At 38.4% G+C, this 25,194-nt stretch overlaps 1 protein-coding gene across 15 annotated transcripts in view; it reads right to left on the bottom strand.

Moving 5' to 3' along the window:
* Positions 1-22,143, bottom strand: part of HECTD2 (HECT domain E3 ubiquitin protein ligase 2) — a 35,243-nt gene extending 13,100 nt beyond the window's left edge. The window contains exons 1-13 of one of the 15 annotated variants that reach the window (XR_007205067.1): positions 21,735-22,140; positions 17,359-17,488; positions 12,732-12,870; positions 11,187-11,289; positions 10,244-10,333; positions 9,609-9,673; positions 8,532-8,577; positions 7,326-7,435; positions 5,971-6,119; positions 4,097-4,220; positions 3,265-3,361; positions 2,268-2,375; positions 290-422 (exon numbers count right to left, since the gene is read on the bottom strand). Coding sequence is in view for 11 of the 15 variants with exons in the window: in XM_048310690.1 (XP_048166647.1) it covers positions 290-422; positions 2,268-2,375; positions 3,265-3,361; positions 4,097-4,220; positions 5,971-6,119; positions 7,326-7,435; positions 8,532-8,577; positions 9,609-9,673; positions 10,244-10,333; positions 11,187-11,289; positions 12,732-12,870; positions 17,359-17,488; positions 21,735-21,956 (1,516 nt within the window). In the remaining 4 variants the exon portion in view is untranslated. The other 14 variants (XM_048310690.1, XM_048310691.1, XM_048310692.1 and 11 more) reach the window with 14 other exon arrangements.
* Between the last annotated feature and the right edge of the window lie 3,051 nt (positions 22,144-25,194).

Here is a 25,194-nt window from a genome sequence, read left to right on the forward strand (position 1 = left end):
ACTGAGGGCAGAAAGAGAAAATGCAGCATGTGAAGAAATAGTGAAGGATGGTAGATGATAAACCAATACATTTGGCCTTATCTCCACTTGAATATTTGCTAAACCCTTGTGCTGGTTTAGGCTGAGATAATTTCCTTTGTAGCTGATAGCTAGTACAAGGCTATGTTTTGGATTTGTGCTGAAAACAGTGTTTATAATGCAAATACTTTTCTATTACTGCTGAGCAGTGCTTACACAAGAGTCTGAACAAATTTTCACATTGTACTTAAGAATATTTATGAGGACTCACCATAATCTGGGTGAAAAATCTGCCGAATCAGAAGAAGAAACCATTCTTTTGTCAGGCCACCCATATCAAGACCAGCTTCTCCTACAAATGTGACTTTTAACTTCTTTTTCAGATCTGCCCTCTTCCTTGCTAGCTATTGTGAAATAGGTAGGGAAGAAGAAAAAGGAGATTTAACATATTGTCACTACTTCTAGCCATAGAGAACACACCTCAGCCTCTATTCTACTGCTCTTGCTTTGCCTAAACTATTAATTTGCATAGTTTTCTACTAATAGGTCAAAACTATATTAAAACAATGACTGAATTGCCGAAGCAAGACAATTATGACTACTTGACACCATCAACTACTTTGCACATGGTGTCACTCTCTGGGCTTGAAAAGAAGTTAGGTGCTGTACAAATAGACTTAACAAGCAATTAGATGCAATGAATTGAGTCTGTCTGGAATATTTCAGACCTGTATAATTTTTTACCTTTTACAGAAGATGTGCTACCAGGAAGAAATGACAAATTTAAAAAGTAATTAGACATAATTTGGAAATATTTAGAAATAAGGGAATAAGATAAACTTTCAATATTTGGACACCATTTGGTTCTGTGTAAGATTCCTGCCAGCAAGTATCAGCTGCTTTATAAAACTGTTTTTCAGACAATGGTGACAAGCTCTTTTCATTGCTTTTTCCTAAGAGACAGCATTTCACCACAAAAAACCTGCAAATAATTAGATTACAGCCTTTTACAATTAGCAGTGATCTTTCAGACTGAGTCCCCATACAAGTTTTCTTTAAAACATTAATTACTGTCCAGCTCCAGAGCAAATGTTTAAACCAGTCAAGAGTATGCTTGTGATAAAATAATCTCCATGTTGCTAGCAGCTCAAGTAAATTCCTATTACACAAATTTTGTAACTATAGGTATTGGTGTTACTTGAAACAAGCTATTTATTATCTGAAGTGATTTTTCTTTGCAAATTATTTTTTAAAATTTGAAATAAAAGTAAGACATCTTCCCTCTCCACATGCCATTCCCCATAATTTTGAGAATATGAATCTATAATATGTTCTTACTTATCTCTGAGATGGGTAGAAGAAAGCACCAGAAATAAACAGGAGAATATTTTGACTATAAAAACTTCTGAAATTGCTCTTGGTTATTTTAGTGTGGTAAAAAGCCTACAATGCCTGAGAGAAAGCAATACTACCAATCATATTTCTTCATAGGAGAAAAGGCCAAAATAGACGGGTTTTAAAATAGGAGAATAAAGCTTAAACTTATATTTTCTGACATGAGTAATCATAATTTGTGTGATGTTGTTTTCACTACCTGGACTTATTCTTCAGTATCATCAGGCTGTTCTCAATGTTGAGAAAGAGACAGAACTAAATTTCATTACATAATGTTAATGAGCAAGGTTCAGTGGATACTGAACAATTGCCTAGTTTAATGGAAACACCTGTTTTATTTCTAAAAAAGGGAAAGTTACATTCAAGAATGTGACAAATTAGTTAAAATCAAGTTAAGAATTTAAGAAAAGAAAGCCTAAAATTACTCTTACAGGATAGAGAAGGAAAAGAATAAAAAATTCCAAGAATTAGAACAGAACAACCTCATTAGTGATTAGTCACATCCTATTCATGCTGCTTCATGGACTCAAGTCCTACATAATCTGATAATTGCGCACTGTATTTTTAACACAAAAATTACTAACACAAATACAGACCATGTGCAGAGTATGTATATTTGTTATGGGCTTAGCTATGGAGCAGTATGAGCATAGGAAACGAATTTCAAAATGTCTAGCCCAATCTGTCCTGCAGCACTGCAATTTTGACAGTAATGAAGTTCTTTTTATTTAGTATTATGTAGTGGTATTCCCAATCTCTTAGTGAAAAAGATTTAAATATGACTTACTGAATTGAAATCTAAGTTCAATAGCTACTCTGCAGCAACACACAGTTTAATTATATTTTTTTGTTACCTCATCAAGTGAATCACTGACAAGGTGTGTCCTCCTCACTTTCACATTTAGGAATAACATATTCATGTCAGGCTTCTGTCTTCGAGAGACTTTATCCACAAGGCTTTGCTATTTGAATGAGAAGGAAACATTACACATGCAGTATCTTCATTTCAAAAAAAGGTGTCACACTTGTTAACTGTAAAAACTTCTCAGTATTGTGCATTAAAGACATTTCCCTAACATTGTAACTGCTTCAGTATCTTCTAGGAGATGGAGAGAAATTTCTTTCCTGCTACAGATACCATTTACACTATGTTTGAACTAACTTACTGGGAGGTTTAACAAGAAGGTGGCAATTGTGCAACAATTTTTTTTACTTCCCAAATTGTTAAAAATATACCTATAAGATTCTAGAAAGTGGCTTGTGCTTTAATTAGCTCTTCACAAGGCATATCCAGCAAGACCGGAATGCACAGGTGGGGGTGCTGCCACACAGAGCACTGAGGGAAAGAGTATCACCTGTCACCTGTAGAAAATTAGCACTGAGGGAGGCAGACAACGCCTCTTTCCAAACTGAAGAGGCTGCCCAGAAGCAGTACCTCTTCCATGACCTGAAAGTATACAGCTGAATCTTGGTCTTCCATGACAACACACCTTCAAAGAATAAAATACAAAACAGTCCAAAATTTTCACAGAATTTTTCTTCCTTAATCATCTTGTTAATTTAACATGCTAGCATGTTATGCTGGTTTCTCAAAAGAGGAAAAAAAGTAAGTCAATTACTCTTTCTCTACAACACTGCTATCTATAAGGATCCTGAAACTAAGTACACAAAAAAAAATACTGAGAGAACCCAGCATGGACATTTGTAGACTATTCATAGTAAAATGGTTTAAGTTCTTTTTCAGGGTAGTCAGAAATTCTAGAAGTTGTAATGACAGGTCATGTGTAATATCAGTCTGACAAATACTTGTGGTGGGGATGAGACACAGACATTTATCATTGAGGGACTTACCCGTGCAATACTTATCATTTGTTGTTCTGAGTCTCTTTGAATAATAACTTTTTTTGCTGCTATAGAAATAATAAATGGGTATTGACAGAAAGAAAACCTAACAAGAGAAAAGAAGATTAAATATTTTCTTTTTAGCATCTAGCATATTATTTTCATTTTAAGAATACAGGAGTGAATTATCATTCATAACTAATCCCTCCACTGACAATAATTTGCAAATAGCTGCTTTTTTTTCCACTTTGTTTATAGAGATAATTGATTCAGTAGAACAAACTGTTATTTGCAAGTACTGCTAGAAACTGAAATTAATAATACTTATCTTTTGTCATTTGGGTTTTGTGTGGTTTGTTTTGTTTAGTTGGTTTTTTCCTTCTCAAGAAGACTATCAGGTATCAGACAGAAGCGTAGCCTGAAATACCTGATTCAGTGGAGCAAATTATGGTCTCCAAGTTTTCCCCAACCGCTGCTAGAGGCAAGGAAAATGCCTATGAATGTATTGGAGGCTAAAATATGTCTTTAGTAAGACACAGTTAGAAGTCTATGCCAGTAATTAATAAACTTACTTTATTATCATCCATATTTTACGTATTTTCTCCAGTTTGAAAAGACAGAATGAGATTTATTCCAGTCAATCTCACATCCACGCAGCAGCAAGTAAATATTAGCTATATTTTTCAATAAAATACATTATTTAATGTGGATCTCCATACACATAAACAGTATGCATATCATATATACAGACACTATCCATCCACTATATTTAATATAGATATACTAGACACAGTGCTTTGAAGTACTACTCAAACAAGAAACATGCACTTATTCCTCTTACCTGTGAGAATTCCCATAGCATTGCCAGTTATGATATTCTTCCATAAGATCAATATGATCAAGCGTAGAATTATAGAAATCCGTATATGAAATAATAGGAGGACTAATCAGACTATTTGCAGCATCTAAAAAGAACACAGAAGTCTTTTAAAACAATGCCTGGATTCAGCATATCTCATTTCTTGGCATCACGAGCACCAGTGATCTCAGAAACTTTAAGCCAAGTCTAAAATAATACTGAAAAATTAATAACCTAGCTACAGAACTCAAGTCTTAACTACAGAATTACAGCTACAACGTAACCCCACAGGACATCACATTAATTGCTGTAGAAAACAGTAAATCCCTAGTTCTGCCCATTTATGATAAGGGAGCATCAGTTTGATTCTAGCTTCCTAACTGACATACACTCAATTAAGGTCTCATGGATAAAGGATACTATGTTCTGCTGAAATTGATGAAAAAAGCAGTTTGATAAATGAAAGTGTTTAAGAAATCCATATCATTTCAAGCAGCTATGGCTAGAAAATCTACATTTTTTCCAGTATACCATCTAGACCTGCACAAAAATTAAGTAGTTGACCAAAGGAAGAAAGCCAATTCACATTTAAGCTATCGCATTATACAATGACATTCACATAATGTCAAATGGCCAGTAAGTTCTCTATTAACACTTCAGCATACTTTAATTTTGGTCTGTCAGACACAAAGTAGTGTCTTTTCATCTACTAAATAGCTCTTTTTCCAGAATTAAGGAGCTAGTAACTCTTTCATAGATGATTATAAAACATGTCTCTTGTTTTAGATAATTTAGCTTGTGCACCTAACTCTGCAGGATTGTGCAGAATACTTTTAAGTAAAAGTCTTAAGTTGACAGTGAAAAAATTTTAATTCCAATTTTAATTTTCATTTCTGGTTTTGTCTTCTCCTAAAAAGGAGAAAGAAAGTGCTCTAATCACCATTTGGCAGCAGTTGAGAAGGTTTACATTTGCAGTAGTCAAATTTGCTGTGCTCTATGTTGAGCCAAACAGGGATTTATACTTTTTTTAAGATGTAGTTTTGGATGTAAGAGGCACATGCATTGCCTAACTTTCTTTAGATGCTAAATAGTTCTGTGGGGGTAGGTGAATTACAGAGGAAATTCTGGCAGCTCCACATTTAAGAGTTTCTTTTATAAATCTAAGGGAAGCCTTAACCATTGGTCACTTGTGTAGATTTGTTTGAATGATCGATGTCACTGTTGTACCAGGGACGGCGAGAATAACGACACAGAGCTAAGTCCGAAAGAAGAGAACCCTTTACGAACTTACAGACTCATTTATATATCTTGGTTCACTAGAATGGCATAAGATTATTGGTCCCTTGATCAACCACCTCCCAGAATGACTGGTTAAGACTCTACAACACCCATTTCAAAACATTTTCTCCAATGTACCATAACAATACTGCATAACAAGCTTGCAAGTGTTAGATAAAGTCTTGGTTTACAAAAACCCAAACTGTTTTCAGCTAGCCTGCGTGAGAAAGCAGGACTTTCACAAAACACTCAGAAAGCTGGAGAGTTTCTCTGCTTCTAGCTTTTCAGTATCCACAGATCTTCAGTTGTTGTCACAGGAAAACTGTGCACAGCAATGAGCCTCTACTGGAAAGAGAGTAGGAAGATTTACAACAGAAGACTCTGTTGCTTACTACTCTTTAGCCTTTTATTGTAGTTTATACTATGCCACAATCATTGTTAGTCTCCCCCAGAAGAGGAGCAGTAAAAACTATCCTCACCCAATATGTGTGTGTCTGTATAAAACAAACCTTATATACACACACAAATATACATATATAAACATATACATGCATACAGAGTTCAAGCAAAATACCTACTAAATAAAGCCAGGACTTTTGTTGCTGATGGAATCCACCAGGTACATTTCACCATAGGTGGAAACTCTTCAGGTTTTGCAGGAAACAGCCGTAAAGAAATAAATTGCAGTAACCTATCCACCACCTGCTTGAACCTCTTCTGTGAAATCCTAAAACAAACATGCTGCACTTAGTCTCTTGTGATTACTGTCTACACTAGAGTTTGTTAACAGATTTCAAAGCAACAGAATCATTATCTGTTCTTGACTTTAAGTAAACAAACAAAAAATCCTTATCTATTTCACTCCACACTCTGAATACTAAGGAATTCTGATTTGAGATACTTGGTCCTTTTACATAAAAAAGTGGCATATGCTTCATATGCTTGTGCCAGGTGCACATTTTAAATTACGTGCTGCACCAGTTCCATAATAGCACAACAATACACATATATGTATAGGCAGGTTAAAATAGCCTATGCTAAACAAGAGCATTCCTATTTTAATGGCTTCCATTTCTAATAAATGCTTTAAGACTAAAAGCATATGTCTATTGCATCCTTAACCAAAAGTGGACACCTTATTTGCAAATGCAGTTCAAATGAAATAATATTTTACCACAATTTTAAGCATATCTGGACATAAGGAAGGGGAGGGAAATTGAATTACCACTCTTGCAGAGAAGAAAATCCTTAATTAAGATTTCCTAGGAGATATGGAAATTGTGAATATGGCCAAACTTTTTTTTACCTCAAACTAACTTTTTGCACAGTCAGTACATGGAAGGCAATCTTAGGGGCTGGTCTTCGGGCAGTTATCCCCATAACTTGGTGTTATTAGAGTTTTTTTGGGAGGTGTTATTAGAGTTATTTCAATTAATTACAAATCTAATGCCCTAACCACACTCTCACCACCTCTATCACACTAGGAAGCAAGGACTCTAGTTCCTTTGTGGTTTCTGTACAATGTAGTAACATTACAGTATCTTTTGCAAGTTATGCAAGATAAAACTTAATTTAAAAAAAAATCATAAAGATGTTTGTTTTAATAATACCACATAAAAATATAACTAAAAATTTACACACAAGTTATTTTGCACGTGTTATCAAAAAATAACTCTGATAAGTTACTTGTGATTAAGGCTGCTTCTTATGAATATAATAATTTTTATACATTATATACATTTTGCATCTATAAATCAGTATCACTTAGTGGACTATGTCCATATGTATTTGAAAGCAACAAAAACAATCTCTTTAGTCAATTAAATCAACTTTCATGTAATTTATAAAACAGTCAACATCAATGGAAATACAGTAACAATCGTAATCCTAGAAATGGAATTTGTCATGTGGGGTTTTTGGTTTTTTTTTTTACTTTTTAGACCAGTGCACTAGGAAATGATGGTCAGCTTCTGTTAAGGCTGCTATCTGTCTTAGCAAGTGAGCATAGATGACATAAGTAGAAGTGTTACTAAATTGAGGATTCTGAAAAAGATTAAAAAAAGTGTTAGGTTAATAAACTGCATAAAGGGAAAAAAGTCATTAGGATCTTTTCTTATGTTTGTTGTTGCCAGTACAATTACACATGAAAGTAATTCACAAAATAGCTGTGACAGTGGTAAAACTATGGGAAAAAACAACTCACAACTTCTAGCCAAATAAAAAATACCCAACTGCTATACTGTGAAAGTATGATTTTTTTTTTCCCCCCAAAAGAAAGCCCACAGGTAGCCCAAAGGCAGTACTCAATATTCTGGATTAATTTTTACATTGTAACAAAAACTACACTCCTCTGAGTGATGTGCTTTTCATATCAGTAATACGAATTCTTATAGCTCCTCTCTATCCCACATCAATCCAAACTAATCTTCCCTCTATTCCATGTGTTCACACATTCCCACGTTTCAGCAGGAGATACTCTTTTTAATTCACAGCTAGTATACCACCCCAGAGAAGAAAACTATTGTCTTGATAAATTAAATTGCCATTTGATTTTCTCAAATAACAGCAGAAACTGCTTCTTGTGTCCAGAGGTGTTAGCTATCTACACCAGCAAAATGTAAAGGGGAAATCTGCTACAAATGCAAGCCATCTATAGCAGCAAAGGTAAAAGGTGACCACAGGCAGAAATCAGACAATGTAGTCAGATAGAATGGAGAAAGTCAGCCAGGTAGATTGGATAAAATGCAACACTGGAGAAAGTTACAGCAATATCCGAAAGCACATATACTAAAACTTTCAGAGTTACAGCATCCTAATAAAGCAAATCTGGGAATGAGGATGACATAAAAACAAATAAGTAGGTAAAATATTTATTCTTTCAACCCAGAAAATAAGAGGAAACAATTACTTGTCTATTAGTGCACAATTTTAATCTATGCAACTTTCCCCATCAACTGTCTTCCCTTAAGCTCCCATTCCCATCATGCATTACACTTTTCCCGTATTTTAATACATTCTTACAAGAATAAATTGGATGTGAAGTATCTCAGCTATACAAACTTGTTTGCACAGTATACTGGTTTATAGATTATACAATAAGCACACAGGTACTTACATGAAAATACGGTGTTTTTCTTACCTGTAGAAGTATACAATATGCTCTAAGATCATCTTTTGTTCGTGGCCTATGAACAAATGAAATAATAAACAGAACCATATATATCCATAATTTACAGACATTAAGAGTCATGAAATCATGGATAACTTTATTTTGCTTTGCCAATATATATACAATACCATGTTTAAGAATCTTCACTGCTCTCAAAAACTGAAAAGGCCATTTACAGATTCTGACAATTGTCTAAAGGCAGCAGGCTATTTATCATCATGTTTAAAAACATGAGAGAAGGCCAAAAAAAGGTCAGAACTGAAGAGCCAGAGATGTTCCACAGAGGGAATTCCACATTATTTTCTATCTCGAGTGACACCAGAGTTGTTTATTTGCCCTTCTTCAGTATGTCTTGCAAGAATTCTCCATACACTTCTACCACTGCAGCCTCTGCACTTCTTTGTGTTTATCGAGGTTTTTGCATAACCACAAGCACATCCAGCAACAGCACAAAAAGCAGCATAAGTTGGAGACAAGGGTAGCCAAGACCTGGGTCACATGTGAGTCACAACAAGCCACTGTCTCTTGCTACACCTTTTTATGAATTACATCATGCATTCTCACTTCTATTTCTTCATGCTAAGACGTCACCTCCACGAAAACTTCCTGCTTTTGGGCTATCTCCTTCTGCATCCTGCACTGTTCTTTCTATGGTGCTGCCACACATGAACACTATTGTGAAGCAAACTGTCGATAGGGATTTGTCCTAGTTGCTGTGGGGGGTAGGTAACGAGTGTTAAGTTCTACCCTAGTTAAATTCCTTAATTCATCTTGCAATTAAGATGTCCAAAGAAATGCCCTGGCAACAAGCGGCTGAGATTTGGAGAAGGAATGTATGGCTGGGTATGGATCTGCCTCTCAGAGGTTAAACGTCAGCTTACAGAGTTCAAGATGTATTTCAGCAGATTTGCCAAAAGGGATTAAGTTCTTATGTATCAAGTAAGTTGCATCACAACATTTTCTTTCTTTGTCTAAAACAATAAAGACAAAACGTATAGCAGATTGAAGTGCTGGCACAGCACTGATGCAAACATTTATTATAATTACCCTGTCCATTCTTGTAGTAGACCATTAATTATTCCTTTTAGGACTGACTTCTGAATATCTTGAGGCTATCAAAAAAGGAGAGGAAAAATCATATCTGAAGTAATTATACATATTCAATACCAGATTTTGTACAAACAAGCAAGTTTTCTTTGCTTGCATTTCAAGACAGCTAAGAAATCTTTTGTGTTATGATGCTGAGCTCCTAAATATCTTCCTCACAGATATACTAGCTGAGGTCTGGGGTTGTGCCAATGGTGCCTTTCAACACTTAAACCAACTTAAAAACTCTAAAGTATGATTTCTAAATTACTCCTGTCCTTTGTATACTAGGCACAGGGCCTACTTTTTTACTATCCCCATCCTCACATTTTCTTTATTTCCCCCCATGCAGTGTCCCATCACAGCCATGTCATATCTTTAAGATATGTGGTCTTTAAGAACTACCACAATATAAACTATGCTTTACTAGTAAGAAAAATTTCCTCCTCTTTTACTAGAGCAGCTGTCATGATTCTGCAGTACTTCTCATGGGATCATTTAAAGTATGTTTTGAGAGATTCTTCAGAAACCGTGCCTATCTGGGAAAAACTTTTGATATAAATGGTATAAAACATGAATTCTTTTCTTCTACTTACAGTATTTAATAAGGCATCATAGACAACATTCACAAATTTTGCATCGATTCCAGAGTCCTCAATGGTATTAAATGGAGAATTGGTATCTTTCTGTAAGTTAGATAATAATGAAGCATTTTGAATATTTTATAGCTATCTTTGAAAATATAAGTTTAACAGCAAGCTTAGGAAAACACATTCAGATAGAAGTATTTTCATAATCAAAACATAAGAATGTAAGTTTCTTTAATTAGTATGTTAAAGATGGAGCAAAACAATAGTAATCCTACACATACTTACATAGTCATTCTATTTTTAAAATGTAAGAGGGTTTCAAATAATGAATTACATTGAATTTTCATCTTTCACATTTGTTGTTGATCCATTATCAGACAAAGGCAACAAAATTTTAAGCATTCAATATTTGTTAAATAACAAAAAGCCATGGGTTAGGCCCTACCATCCATATCAAATATCATAAGCACATTTTGCTCTGTAATAGGCAGGAAATAATAATTTAGCATGAACTCGGAAACATAAATATAACTATTCCCTAGGAAAACCAAGTATGCCATCATAACACATGAACAGCTATAACAGAGCCCATATCACACCTTTTTTTAGGGATAGGGAATTTCTGTTTCCAGATTTGCCTGGGCCCCCGCATTAGCTTGGAGGTTTTAAAACTGTAATTTGTGTAGAAAGTACCTACACAGTCACAGTGTCACAAAAAAACCTACATACTGCAATTTTAAAGCTCCACAAACTCCAAATACAATTGCTTAAACTGGAATCAATAAATCAATGCAATAACAGATTGTCTACAAAAGGCAGGTGAGGTCATGAAAAATTGGTCTTAGTGGTCTTGAATACCTGTCTGCAAGTCTTTAAATGATATTTTTGTAAACATTTTGAAGATACAAAGCACTGTAATTACTAAACAGCATTAGGAATTATTTTCTACCTTAAATGCAGCATTTATCTCCAAGAAAGAATCAAAAGTTGTAGAATAAAAATTATGTACAGCTTTCCAATCTCCCGATGCCTTCGACTTTTCCATATCATCCCTAGAGAAAATGTAATCAAATACTGGTAATGGTTTGATCTTTCCAGCCACTTAGACTTTAAAATGCACTGTAACTTTAAGCTTTTCTCACTAAGCACACTTAGAAGACAGACAAGTATAATATCCGTAGCTTTCTAACATCTTCCTTGTCATTTAAAAATCATGGTACTGTAAGAGAACAAAAGCATAGTTTGTGTTTGATACACCTGAGCAATGTCTTCTATTCAAAATGCTAATTCACAGTGTCACAGTTCAGTATGTTAGGACAAATAATTAGCAGAACAGAACAGAATTAAGCTGCAGCTACACTGACATGATAAAGTTTCTCAGAGTAATTTTAAGTATGAAGGCTCCTAAACTACTCAAATTCACTAGAATTTCTACAAAATTTTACTTCTTTAAAAATTTTTCGAATAGAATTTAATCTTAGGCACATGACAAGGTAGTTACTGGTGACAGTCAGCATGGCTTCACTAAGGGCAAATTTGGTGGCTTTCTACCAGTAGGGTTACAGTGGATCTTGGAAGGTGGATGATGGAAGAATGATATCATCTACCTGGACTTGTGCAAGGCCTTCCCCTGAAAGCTGCTTCCTCTTGCTTTGCTGCAGGCTGTGAAAGAGATCCTCAGCATGGGGAAACCCAAACCCAGCTCAGTGCAGGGAGCAGCTGCCAGATCCAACTGAGAAGCACCTAGCCCTGCCTGGAGGTTGGCAATCGTGGGAGAGGGGAAATGGAGAGGTGGTAGGGGCTCACAGCTGGGGATTCAAAGGAGCAGGACAAGGGCTAATGGCTTTAACCTGCAGGGGGGTTGATTTAAATTAGATATAAGGAAGCAGTTTTTCACAATGAGAGTGGTGAAACACTGCCACAGGTTGTCCAGAAGCAGTGGTCAATAGATCCAAAAATCTGAATATGGAAAAAAAATTCAGCTCTTCAGATCACCTGAGTATGAGCAGAGGATCACCTCTTTGCAAATTTTCCTTTATACCCTCTTTCCTTTCCCACCAAATATACACTGAATAATCAAAAAGCATTCCTTTTCCTCACTGGAAGCACAAAATTTCAAATGTGGAAGAGAGAAATAATTCCCATTATAACCAAAACATCTAAGACTGCAAGGGATTTGCTAGCCTACAATAAGCCATACGTATTTTTTTTCCAAAACTAAACAATCACCGCATTTCTAATTCTAATTCTGAAGTATATGTTTTGCCATTTTCTGTGTGGAACAACATTTCAAGCTAGAAAAAATATTTTGATAGTTTTCACAGTAACAGCGTTATCAATCCCACCATCATAGCCAAAATAACTCCTTGTCAGTCTTACTGAAACTGTTTCCTCATTTGAGATTAACAAAATCAAATGCATGAATTAGGTCAAAATGAAAAGAATTCCAAAGAAAGGAAGAAAATACACCTCTAGGAACACCAGTATAACTTACTGAAAGTCTTTCACAGTTTTGGTTCGAATTGGAAGGGAAGGTTCAGGAGGAAATGGTGCTTTCAGTTCTTGGGGTAACGTGTCTATAGACATGCGCTGCTTTTGCCTTACATCGAGGCAAAGAGGTGGTAGGTCTCTCCCTTAAAAGAAAGGCAAAGAAGAATAAATACAATGCATCTAATACAAATATATAGGTACCAGGGAAAAAAGAAAACTCACACTGTTTGATTCTAGTTCTTTAAAAAAGCATTCTTCTCTTACCATGTGCACATGCAGACATGGTGGAAAATTTGGCTAACTGATAAAAATAGCAGTGTTGCCCGTTATTGTATTTACAATATAGATTGTAAATATTTAATATACAAACTGCAACACTGGTGCTCCTTACAGCTAAGAAAAATCTCACGCACAACCATGCCAAAGTGCAACTGTCATACAAGGACAAGACTTCAAGTCTGTTTTTCTACACTGTGATATATAATTTTAACTAGAGCTGACTGTGGATCATCTACAGCTTCCTTAAAGAATCTCTCCAAAAAACTAAATGGGAAAGGCAAATTTTTTTTGTCTTACAGAGAATTGTGGTGAAACAGAATCTTTGAACACTTCTCAATAAATTTGGCTGCCTATTCTAGTACAACTGGCAGTGCTTTGCCAAAGTCTTTCTATTCTACTCCTTACTTTCTATTTGATCTGAGACTGTTTGATCAGATTAGAGTGGCAAGACTTGGCAACAGTGCAGCTACTGTGAGAGGAGAGATGGGGCTGCCTCTGCATCCAACACAGCTCCAAAACACACCCAACCATGGGCCAAAGCTGAGCCCAGCAGTGACACTGGTAGCACCCCTGTGACAATATATTTAGGAAAGGGTAAAAAAAACCTGCACAGCAGCTGAGAGAGAGGAAGGTTTAAAAAAAAAATAGGAAAAAAAAAAAAAGAAAGAAACTACCCTACACACACCCACGTGAGTGGAGAAGAAGGAGAAGGAGGAGGTGCTCCAGGGTCTGGAGCAAAGATTCCCCTGCAGCCAGTCAAGAGTCCTTGCCTGATCAGGCTGCTGGCAGAATTGGCAAGAAGTTGAGACTGGGAACAAGGGAAGGTGTGGTAAGCAGGGAAGGGGAAGGTGTTTTGAGTTTTGTTTAACTGGCAATAAATTAATATCCTCAAGTTCAGCCTATGGCAATAATTGGGAAGTGGACTCCCAGTCTTTATCTCAACCCATGAGCTTTTTCAACTTATTTTCTCCCAGTCCTGTTGAAGAGGGGAAGCCATAGAGCAGCTTGGTGGGTGTCAGGCAGTCAGCCAAGGTAAACCCACCCAAAACATGAAAAAAAATTTTCCCTTGCATTTCCAACACGCATTTTACCGACAGCGTCTCCATAAATATCCTCAAAGCGCTCTTGTAGTCTGATTTATACTGCTCATCTTTAAAAGCATTTATATGAATTGTGACATATGTTTGGGATAAAATACACTATATAAAATAAAAGTGTCCTCAAAATTCAAACATATTTAATGAAAATCCTCTATGAAGGATTTTCTAAGACCCCTCTAAGCCTTTTCAAAGATTTTTTTTTTAAATTAACTAAACATCAAAGTAGTATCACTACTCCACTGCCTACTCCATTTATCACAGCAGGCAAACAGATGCTAAAAAAATCCCATGAATCCAAAAGCAGATTCTTTTCACTCATGCTCATGACAGAGACACTGTCCCTGTGACTTAACTCAGCCACCATTCATGAGATAACAGATCAGACCAGCCCTCAATCCTCTGAGAATGGCATCGATTACAGATATGGAACCTTGCCATTCTCACAGCTGGAATTTAAACTATTTTAAGGGAAGAGTAGTAACTGAAAAAAACCAAAGCTGGCACACAGATAATAAATTAATTCAAGCCAAGGTGCCAAACAGTCCATCCAAGCAAATGTTCTCTTAATGCACATCACTCTCTGAAAGCAGGATGGACTGATTTTAAAGAATCTAAGAATTTGCCTTATTTTTATACTCTGAGAGTAACAAGCTTTTTTGATTTAACTCTCATTCTGTCTTCTCAATTTTAAATGGATTAAACATTGAGTTATAATCAACTGAATACACTGAAATGAGGAAAATATTCTTTCTACTTCTGTAGAAGAGACATCTGCTGGCAGATGCTGCTTCTCACTTCAGTAAATTGAGGCTGCAGGTGCTACGCTGGTAACTTGCACCCTGTCAGCAATGCAGTTTTCTTTGAAATATAGGCAGTTTGATTTAGATATACTAAAATTGGTTTTAATAATATCTTTAACACACATGGCCAACTTCAGTATGCTTTGTCATCATTCAAGTTTATTAGTACATAGATTTATTTGCTCTTCTGCCAGTAAAGAATACTAACTAAGATCCATCACTTGAGTTTCATTGAGTAGAAATGGGAAAATTTATGTATTGAGTTGATAAACAGCAAAAACACAATATTACAAGACAAGAAAAACCAATAGTTTCTGGCCTCTTGCCCAGTTACATCAAGTAAAAAAATTCAGCAATTCATGACTGCTTAAGGAATGACCAAAAACTTTGGTGAAGAAAATCTCGTTGATACAAAGCAGAATTGAGTAGTCCAGGGAAGGTCAGGGTAAATGAATACTGCAGCTATTTTCGTGGTGACCAACACAGCTGCTGGCAGATGAAAATTTTCAAGGCAGATAAGGCAAAGAAACTTGTATTTGCAACATTAGAAAAGAACTAGACCAATCTATTTAATACATAAATTTCATACCAGATCATTGTTACATTAGAAGACTCACTATATGTGGCAGCTATATAGCACACAAAGTAGACACTATGTAGTCCCCCTACTTTTCATGCTGTATTTACCAGCATTAGCTTTTCCACACCTTTGTTTTCAATGAAATTAATGTTCTTTGAACTTGAACCTGAAGTATTACCAGTATATGCACATATATATATCTACACGTGTTCAGAGATAGCACGTGTATAGATCATCTGCAAAACACCAACCAAGCATTATTCCTGAATGCCAGATTAGCAAAAGCAGCATTTTTAACTGATAAATTTGTTTCAATTGTTAATGTCTCCACAGAATACACATACCACCTCAAAATATTTTGAATTCACCTTTGACTGTTACTAAAAATATTCTGGTTTTATACAGGCAGGTTACTCTGATCCTGAAACTACCAGAGCATCTGCTCAATTTAACACACTGAGCTCTATTTCAAGAATATATACTTGACTGTAATAAATATTGCCATGCATTAGTGCGGTGAAAATTAACAACTAAGTACTTATGAGGCAATAATTACAACTGGGACAGCATTATTCGCAGCAAAACTCAGGGCACTTCAGGAGAGTGGTGTTTAAAGTTTATCATCCTTGCCAGATACCAAAAAAAAAGGAGGGGGGTCAGGGGAGAAGCAGATTTCTGGTATGTTATGCAGCAGGGGGAGAATTCTTTACTGGCCATCTCCAGCCCCTGTGGTTTCCTTTGTGTAGTACACAGTGATTTGAACTAAGCACAAATCCTGTCTGAGGTATCATTCAAACCTTTTTTGTTTCAATGATTGCCCTTGTTTTGGAAGTAGAAAGCACCTCTTTACTCCATAACAAAAACTGCTAAAAAAAAAGAAATCTTGCACTGACTTTTAGTTTTTCAATATAGCTAGCACTAATAAAAGATTATTTTAGTAAGAATCTAGTGCTGCAAGTTATAAGCCACCTTTTTCTGCACAACTTTGACAATACTTGTCAATAGTTTTGTTTCAAACTGACAATACAGAGATCTCTCAGTGCAGTCTCTTCCTTGCCTCAAATTGTGCTATTAAAGACTTCATGAACCACAGCACATAAGCCTAAAGGGAACTTGCTCAGAGACAAGATCAACACAAACCTGACAAATGTTTGTACAGCCTTTTATGAAAAGTTCCAAATTACTGAAATTCCATATCCTAGCCCAAAAACCTACTAAAAATTCCAGGTCTAACCACAACATCATCTTATGATGTTGTGGTTAGACCTGGAAGGCTTCATGATTCTAGCCTGCCATATTGAATACAGAGCTCCACTTTCTAGCTCTTCATCAAGTATTGTTACATCATCATAGCACAACCACCTTCCTTCTCACCTATAATGCTCTTCAGAACTTACCAGTTGTTGCCTGTGCATTTTATTTTGTGCCATCACTGGCCTTCATCTTCACTGAAAAACAGCAACTGTCTCCCTGAAAAGCCTTATGCTTGCCTCATTCCCGACATCATTCAGATGGCAATAAAAAATTTTCTTCAAAGTTCTGACAATTTCTGGAGGCACTGCCTGATTGCAGCTAGACAGAGTATCTGCAGATAGACAACCGAATCAGTACCTTTCTCTAAAACTTCAAATAGTTATTTCATCCTCCAGGTCTATTTGTTTTTTTCTTATCCAACTTTTCTCTATGACACAACCTCTACTGACGGCTATGGACTATCATACATATCACTGCCTGTACAACGTACAACACAGTGTAATTTAATGAAATCTAGATTTCTAGATTTTCTGGCCCTACCACAATACAAATACTGGCAGAAATTTGAGCACCTTCTAAACTTGGGAACTAAGTAACACAGGTCTTTGTTTTTCTTACCGTTTTTGATGTTGGGTAAAACAAGTCGCGTAGGCGAATTTCTGTTTCCGATGCCTTCCTTCTTTTGGTTGATAGTTGTGATGAAATTGCTGAAAGTGGAAAACTGATTTTTGGCTCCTTCCTCCAACCCCTGTAATTAAGACAACAGTATGCTCTAAAGGGCCAACACATTACTGCTAGAGTAATCTTACCAGTGAGGTATTACAGAGAATTCTTAAATAACTTTTATCTTGAAATCAGACTGGTAATAACTAAATAAGACATAAATAATGATCCTGCAAGTTTGTTTCAAATTGATTCAGGAGAGGTACCATAAAATTCCTTTCCATTACATTAAAAACCTCAAGTATTAATTTGCAGGATATGAAGATATCCTTGGATTACTGTGAGGAAAACACAACACAATGAGAATGCTGTCAATGATATTCTAACTTTCTGTATCCTAATATCTATCTACTTTTATCTTCCTCACTACATCCAGCTCAGTTTAAACACATGAAAGTGTCACATACTCCTTTTTCCAAATAGCCCCAATATATTGAAGTAGTTTAGACAAATTTCCCAAGACTTGAAATGTGGGGCCAAAAATTCTAACCTGTTAAAAAATGTAAATACTGTTTAAATTTTAATAATAATTGAATACTACTAAGTAAAGTAAGTAATACTAAATTTACGACTACTGGGTAAAACTCACTAGTGATTCAAAATGGTCAGCATCTCCTGCCACTGAAAAAAGGCTGACCAACAAACGTTTGTTGACAAAGTGCTGAAAGACATCCTGCTTAAGCACCTGTCTGTACATGCTGTCACCAAGGAGCCTGCACAAGTCTCTGCTAGGAAGTGTTGAGCCCTAATGTGTTTCAACAGCAAACAGAAGTGAAATTACACACCAGACTTTCAAAGGATTGTGCCAATTAGTCTGTTTGGCTAATCAGCACCAGGTGCTATTAGATATAGTTATTTACTACAGAATTTGCAAAGCATAGGTGGGGTTCAGAGGCTTGCCCAGATGACAGAAGTCTCACGGTGAATATTTTAATTTTCATCTCAGCTCCAAGTCACCAACTGATACCAGGAAAAGGTAGATCAACTCAAAAAAATATACACACTCTTCCTGCACATCACGATTTGCAACCTCACAGTAACCTAAACACTCACTTTCTTGATATCTGGCATCTGTGCTCTCAGTTAGAAATACGTTTCTGCACAAATCAAAGCTTTAATTCAGCAAATGAGAATGCACATTCTAGAATAATTAAAGCAATATCCTATCAAAATTTTTGAACCAGTACATTTCCCTTTCCCTTTAAGGGACAAAGACATGCAGCCAAAGTTCTAAGGAAAACACTTCACTTCCACCACAACATCCTGAAATACCACCAGAAGAGTAATAACACAACCCATAAACCTACCACACCGCAGTGTACACAAGCTGGTACACTGCCAGGAATTTTAAATAACTGTGGCACATACAGCTATTTTTCTGTGGCTTATAACTCATTAAATTATAAATTTGAACAATCAGCAGGACTTCTGGCTTTCAAAAAAAATCAAATTTCAATTTCTAAAATTGGTATTTTTACCTAATTTCAATTTCTAGTTCTACACTCCCTATATGCAACAAACATTCCAAAATAAAATGTAATTACCAGTGTAATTTTCAGATTAATATTTCCTTTTAGTCTATAACCTTTGAAATATCATTAAGATGATTCTTAAAAATCACCTGGCACATGATTGGAGAAGAACAGACCCTGGACAAACATTAGTAACTGAAAAAGGACTTTTAAAGAAACCCAGGTGTGAGGCTAATCTGCTCTGTCATAAAATGTGTGCTCTAGGCAGAAAAGCTCTGAAGCACAGACTAGTCTAATTATGATTATTAGGGAATAGATAGCAGAGAAAATTGAGAAAAGGAGTTTTTATTAAATAAATTATTGTGCCAGCCTTTTTGACTGACTTAGCTTTCTAGGTTTTCCTCCAGCCATGCCACTGAAATACCATGGGTGAACATTTTTAAAAAAACTTCCTTCTTAATGCCACCTCCCTCAGCAGTGATCATAAAGAACAAAAATTGCATCTCCTCTTTAACTCCATCATCCTGTTTCAACAATATTAGACAAACACATGGACAAAGGCTTTACTGGAAGGCCCTGGAGGAATACTGGGAAACTTCATGCTCATTAATGAGAAACGCTGACAACTCCTGAGGGAGTAATCTAGGGCAAGTGCACAGCACCATGTCATACTCAAAAATTTTGTAGGAGGTCACTGAGCTTTTAGAGCCTAAGATTTCACAAACTCACTGCCATCAGAAAACTGAACATCTACAGTCCCCCTCCCACCCACCATAAGGAATGAATATGCTTAAAGGGAGTAAGTGGATCAAAGTAATCTTTAGTTCTGTTTTAAGAGCATATTAATAACCCACAACTCTGCTGGCTTCTTAGTGGAAGTTCTCCAAAACATTAAGCCCTCCATAAGACTGGAAAGGTACTAGCATTTATAAAACTGTATTTTTCATTATTGAAGTTAGATGCAATGGTGAAAGCAAGTCAAAATGTTTACAAAGAGCACATACAGACTGCTTTGTCGGAAGATACAAAAGACTATCTAGAAGAGTTTCTTGAAAATCCTATGTTAGCCCTAACATTGCTTACTCAAGGCCCTTATGTACCTGGCAAGCAAAGACTAGTGAGGATGAAAATATTTTCTTCCCTGCCCAAAAACACACAGGGTACACTCAGATCACCAAAAGGCAACTGAAATTGCAACAGCCTGAACAAGAAGCAGGATTTTCCCTTCCATCTGTAGCTTGAAAGGTGTAACTTTGGACTGGTTTTCCTTTACAGAAGTCTCTATTTGTTACTATTTATTAGGGAGCAAATTATTTAGCTTTCCCCAAGTTTCCTTCCAGAATCTGAATGCTGACACCCAGACTATCACCCCTTTGGAAATGCCCATGACATCTGCCCACAAAACTTCCTCTCTCCGTGTAACATGCTACTGAACCCCATATAAGGCTCTTGGTAAATTCAAACCCCGCCCTGCAGTTGACAAACAACCACACGCAGCCAGGTCTGAGCTCCTCTGTAGCAGCTCCATTTAGACAGCTTCTGCCTGTGGGCGACAGTTCAGAGGTACATGATGGATGTCCAGCTACAAAGAATTCCAGGTTCTTTAAGGCAGCTGGAATTCTACATAGCCGTGCAGGGGCAAACATTTTTAATTAGCTGAGCTAAGCCTGACACGTTTTAGGCCAGCACTTGCATCTTTATTCTAAGGGACTGACATTTGCCATTCAAAGTCTAAGGTGGAGATATTCAAAGGTAAAAATAACTCCTGGGCACTCGTCCATTACTCCCACCACACTGGTATTTGAATCACAAGAATGAACATATTCTTGCACATTCTGACAGATTTACAAAGCTGAAAGTCTTTCAGAAGATTGGAAGGTTTAGGCAAAACACAAAATTGGCAGAATTGCTCCAAGGAGTTTGCACACAATTACTTAATTTAACACCACAATTATTTCCTGACAGTCATAAATGTTATATGCTCAATCTTTTCAATTAAAATTACGAATTTAAATAAATGATAATTGAAATGATAATTTTTAGTAAGTCAGATGCTTATCAGAACCGCTGAACTAAAATCTCCTAAGCGTGTTACTACAGGATTAGTTAACATTTTTGTTCTGTTGTTGGACTGAAGTAACTTACCACAAGTTCTAATGTTAAGCTATGTATGATATCCAACTCATGCCTGGAAAAATTTGTGTTTTGTAATATTGTATGGTCAGCAGAAGAAAAGCACAACTCTGGTAAAATTAAAAACCTGAAGAAAGGTTTCTGAAATTAAGTTATTCTGGCAAATACCCTTTCCCCATTTTTTTCCTGCATTAACTCATTCATCATTTCATCAAAATGTTCTGTCATCTTTGCTTCAACACAAAGTAAAAACCGGAAAAGATTTTTTAAAGAAAAAGCTAAAAATACAGAAGTATTTCCCAGCTACCTCTTTTGCCATTAAGTGCATTAGAGCTGAAAACCTCCACCCCCGAGAACCCTTAATGAACATTCACGATGCTGCAAACCCTCAGTCATGACTAACCCGACAGAGCAGACCGTTGTAAAATGTTAACTATAAGCGGATGGAGAATTTATAGCTTCATTATGTCATTGCTTACAGATGCACTTGTTATTTTTAAGAAACTTGAATGAAAGCCTCTCAGCGGAAAGGAACATGAAAGAAAATGAGGATGATGCTTTCCCCCTTCCCTTTCCCCTCCCAAATAAAGCGGCAAACACGGCAAACGAACATGGAGTGGCACAGGCGGGCCCGCGGGCGGCTGCCCGGGCACTGACGGAACCTACCCCGGCAGCTGCCGTGGACGCCGACGGGATGGGCGGCAATTTCTCTCTCTCCTCTTCCTTTTCTTTTTCCTTCTCCCCTTCTTCCTCTTCTTCCTCCTCCTCGCCGCCCTCCTCGGCTGACGGGGCCGCGGCGCTGCCCTGGCTCAGCTCCGCGCCCGGCGGATGCCCCTCGCCGGGGCCGGGGGGCAGTTCGGCGGCAGCCGGCGGGCTCTGCAGCGACATGGTCCCGCTCCCGGCCGCCTCTCTGCTCGCGGCAGCCTCTCAGTGCCCAGACCCCGCGCCCTCCTCTTCTCCTCCCTCCGAGGAGCCCCCGCGGGCACCCTCAGCTCCTCCGCTCGGCGCGGGGCCGCCGCGGCACTGCAGCAGCCGTGCTGCTCCCGGGCGCCCAGACACCCCCGCGCGGCGGGGCGGAGCGCAGCGCAGCGCAGCCCGGCCGCCCCCGCCGCGGCCCCGGCGCGCAGGGGGAGCGCGGGACGCGGCGCAGCCGAGGCGCCGCCGGAGCCGCTGCCCGGGAGCCCCTCGGCCGCCGCGCCACCTACAGACCGCGGGCAGCAGCAGGGGCCGCCGCCGCCGCCATGCTGTTTATAGGCGGCTCATGGAAACGCGCCTGGCGACCGGGGCGCGGCGCGGGGAGAGCGGAGGACACGGCGGCGGAAACTCCGCGGCGCAGGAACCGGCGCGGGGCTGCGGCTGGGGCTGACCGCGCGCAGCCGCCCTGGCAAGGGGTGCCGGGCCCGGTGTGGGGCACTGACGGGACCCGAGAGTGGTGACGAGGAAATAGACGAGTAATAAATGTAAACATAAATATATCTATAAATATACAGCTGGGTGAAGGGCCCTCGGGGCGGATACCGCTAGGCATGCCCGCGCCCCCGTCACGCCGGGTGGTGCTCCTCCCGCCCAGGCCGTGCTGTCAGTGGCACCTCTCACACCGCCCTGTCGCCCCAGGGCACATCCCTCGCCGCTTCAGGTCACGCTCCAACGAGAGAACACAAAAAATCATCGAATCTTTAAAGCTGAAAAAGCCCTTCGAGATGATGAAGTCCAACCTTAGACCAAATAACACCGTGCCCACTACACCATGTCGTGGAGTCAAAACCTTACTGCGAAGGACTGCACCGTATCGCGAAGAATGAATGTGTGAGTGTGGTGCTGTCTCTGATGGCAAAGCCCGAGCGGTGCCAGGGGTGTGCAGGGGTGGGTCCTGGCCCTCCGTTTGTGCCCGTCTCGGAGAGCCTGAGGCGGTACCCACTGTCAGACCCTCAGTGCAGCTCCGTGGCTGTGCTGGAGCTTTGCTGCAAGTGTGTGAAGAAAAACCATCTTCAGAAGAGGTGCTATGTTGAACTGGTTGCAATACAACATCTAGACCAGATTGTAACACATACTGGCTGTGAGGTACTGTCCTGCCACCTGGCTGGGTATGTGCAGCTGCAGGAGCTTGGTGCGTGAGAGGGGGACAATGTTGTGTACCCCAACCTACATCCAATTTAAGTTCTTCAGACCACTAGCTGCCAGACAAAACAAGTTTCCTTCTGAGCACTCTAATTTTGTGTCTGAAGAAAAGTTTCTCTCCCAGCTTTAGGAACAGAGTGTGAATAGCATTATGGACCACTTGCAACAAATCTTCAAAATTCTTTTTCAGATGGAGGAAAACCATGTGATGTTTTTTCTGAGCATTGGCACTACGCAAGTAGCTCCTGTAGGAGCTGTGGGAAAGATTTGTGTAAGAGTCATAAAAGCAAAGGCACAATGGATACTGCAGTGTTAATCTAACACACTCAAAAAGGCTTTTCCTTTCTGAAGAAACTGGCAGACCTGGAGGTTTTTTAGGTTTCATTAAGAAATGGCTTTGTCTCCTTACGAAATTAAATATGCGATCTGGTTTTCCAAGAAGTTCACTCTCCTCACTGTGCTTACTTCCCAGTGGCTTTCAGCAGTTTGCCTGAATAAGTGGCCTGTTTCACTTAAACAAAGCCCCCCAAACACTCATTCATCTTTTCCCTTTCCATGCCAAGAAATAACATAATGATAGTAATTTCAACAGCTTCAGTACAAGCAGCTTTACACCCAGTGGCAGTCCCCAGCTAGAAATAATTGGCACAACTCTTTTGTAGAGCTGTGCCAGCTTGAAACATGGAAGGATTTGCTCCCTTGAGCCTGCAAAGAGAGATGAAATAAAGAATTAATTATATGTAGAAAGGCAATTATAGAAACAAATTCATATTTTTTTCAGTTCCATTGAGCTATAAAGGCCTGATTTTTGACAGTGTCAGAAACACTGAAATAGTTTTCTGCCGAGGTTATCTCACAAAAAGCTAATTCAAAATCAAAGACATCAACTTCTATTGTCCGTGCTTTCCTGTGCTGTTTGAAGTGCTCTATTGAACTAAACGAATTCAGGTGAATATTTTGACTCATGACAACTATGAAAATAAGCACAAGAAAAATTTCTTCCTATTTTTGTAAGAAAGCAAAATGACCGTCTACTGAAGGAGAAGCAAACAGATTTCCCTACTTCTAAGGAATGTAGCTAGCATGCATCTGGTGCCCAGGGTTTGAAACTAAAAGTACTTCAAGATCATTCATAGATCCACAAGGCAGTCAAAGGTATAACTACAGCTGGGAAAGACATTCTAAATTGGCTTTCAGTTTTCTATTGTGGATGGATGCTAGCTGGGAGCAGCAGTGCTGTATATAATGAGGCAATGCATGTAGACCCTGTAGTAATTTGTTGCCAAAGTGATGAACTGGGGTAGTGGGCAATGGAGCAGTCAGAAAACAGGATAAAGACATTCTAGCAGTAAAGATTGGTGGGATACACAACATACACAATTTTCAAAACTAAACAGAAGTATGCAACTGCCATTTTACAGACTTCATGAATTTGTTGGACAGATAGCCTGGGAACCTTGACAAGGGGCCAAACACACTCAATGCCTGTATTTCAAAGGACGCTTTCCTTGATTTTTTTTACATCTCTTCTAAGCTACTTAAAAATCTTAAATCAAATGGTGCCAGCTACTTCACCATATCTTTTGGTGAAAGGGGCAAAGGTAAATTTCAACCGAAAACTGATGCTAATGCCCAAGTACATGCTGCCTGGGTCTACAGTTCTTGCTGTTCCTGGAGGAGTTTGCAGTCTCATTTGACCCCCTGCTGGCACACCACACTGCTGGCTCTGATAAACATATGCACACTGCAATAATACCCTTGAATAACTGTGTGGGGAACACAGCAGGATGATTTTCTCGTATTCATGGAAGAACAGTCCTGCCTTAGCAGGATGTTGACCCTTTCAACTGGAATAAGACCTTCTTGACACCTTATTTTAAAAAGCTTCACAAATATATCTTTTCTATCCAAGGAGTTTGAGTTGTCAGAAGGGGAAAAGTCATTGGCACATCTCTGTGCAATGACGTGGCCAGGCACAGACCGCTGCTAGGAATGACAGATGGAACCA

The sequence above is a fragment of the Corvus hawaiiensis genome, chromosome 8, assembly GCF_020740725.1.
Source record: "Corvus hawaiiensis isolate bCorHaw1 chromosome 8, bCorHaw1.pri.cur, whole genome shotgun sequence".
Lineage (NCBI taxonomy): Eukaryota > Metazoa > Chordata > Aves > Passeriformes > Corvidae > Corvus > Corvus hawaiiensis.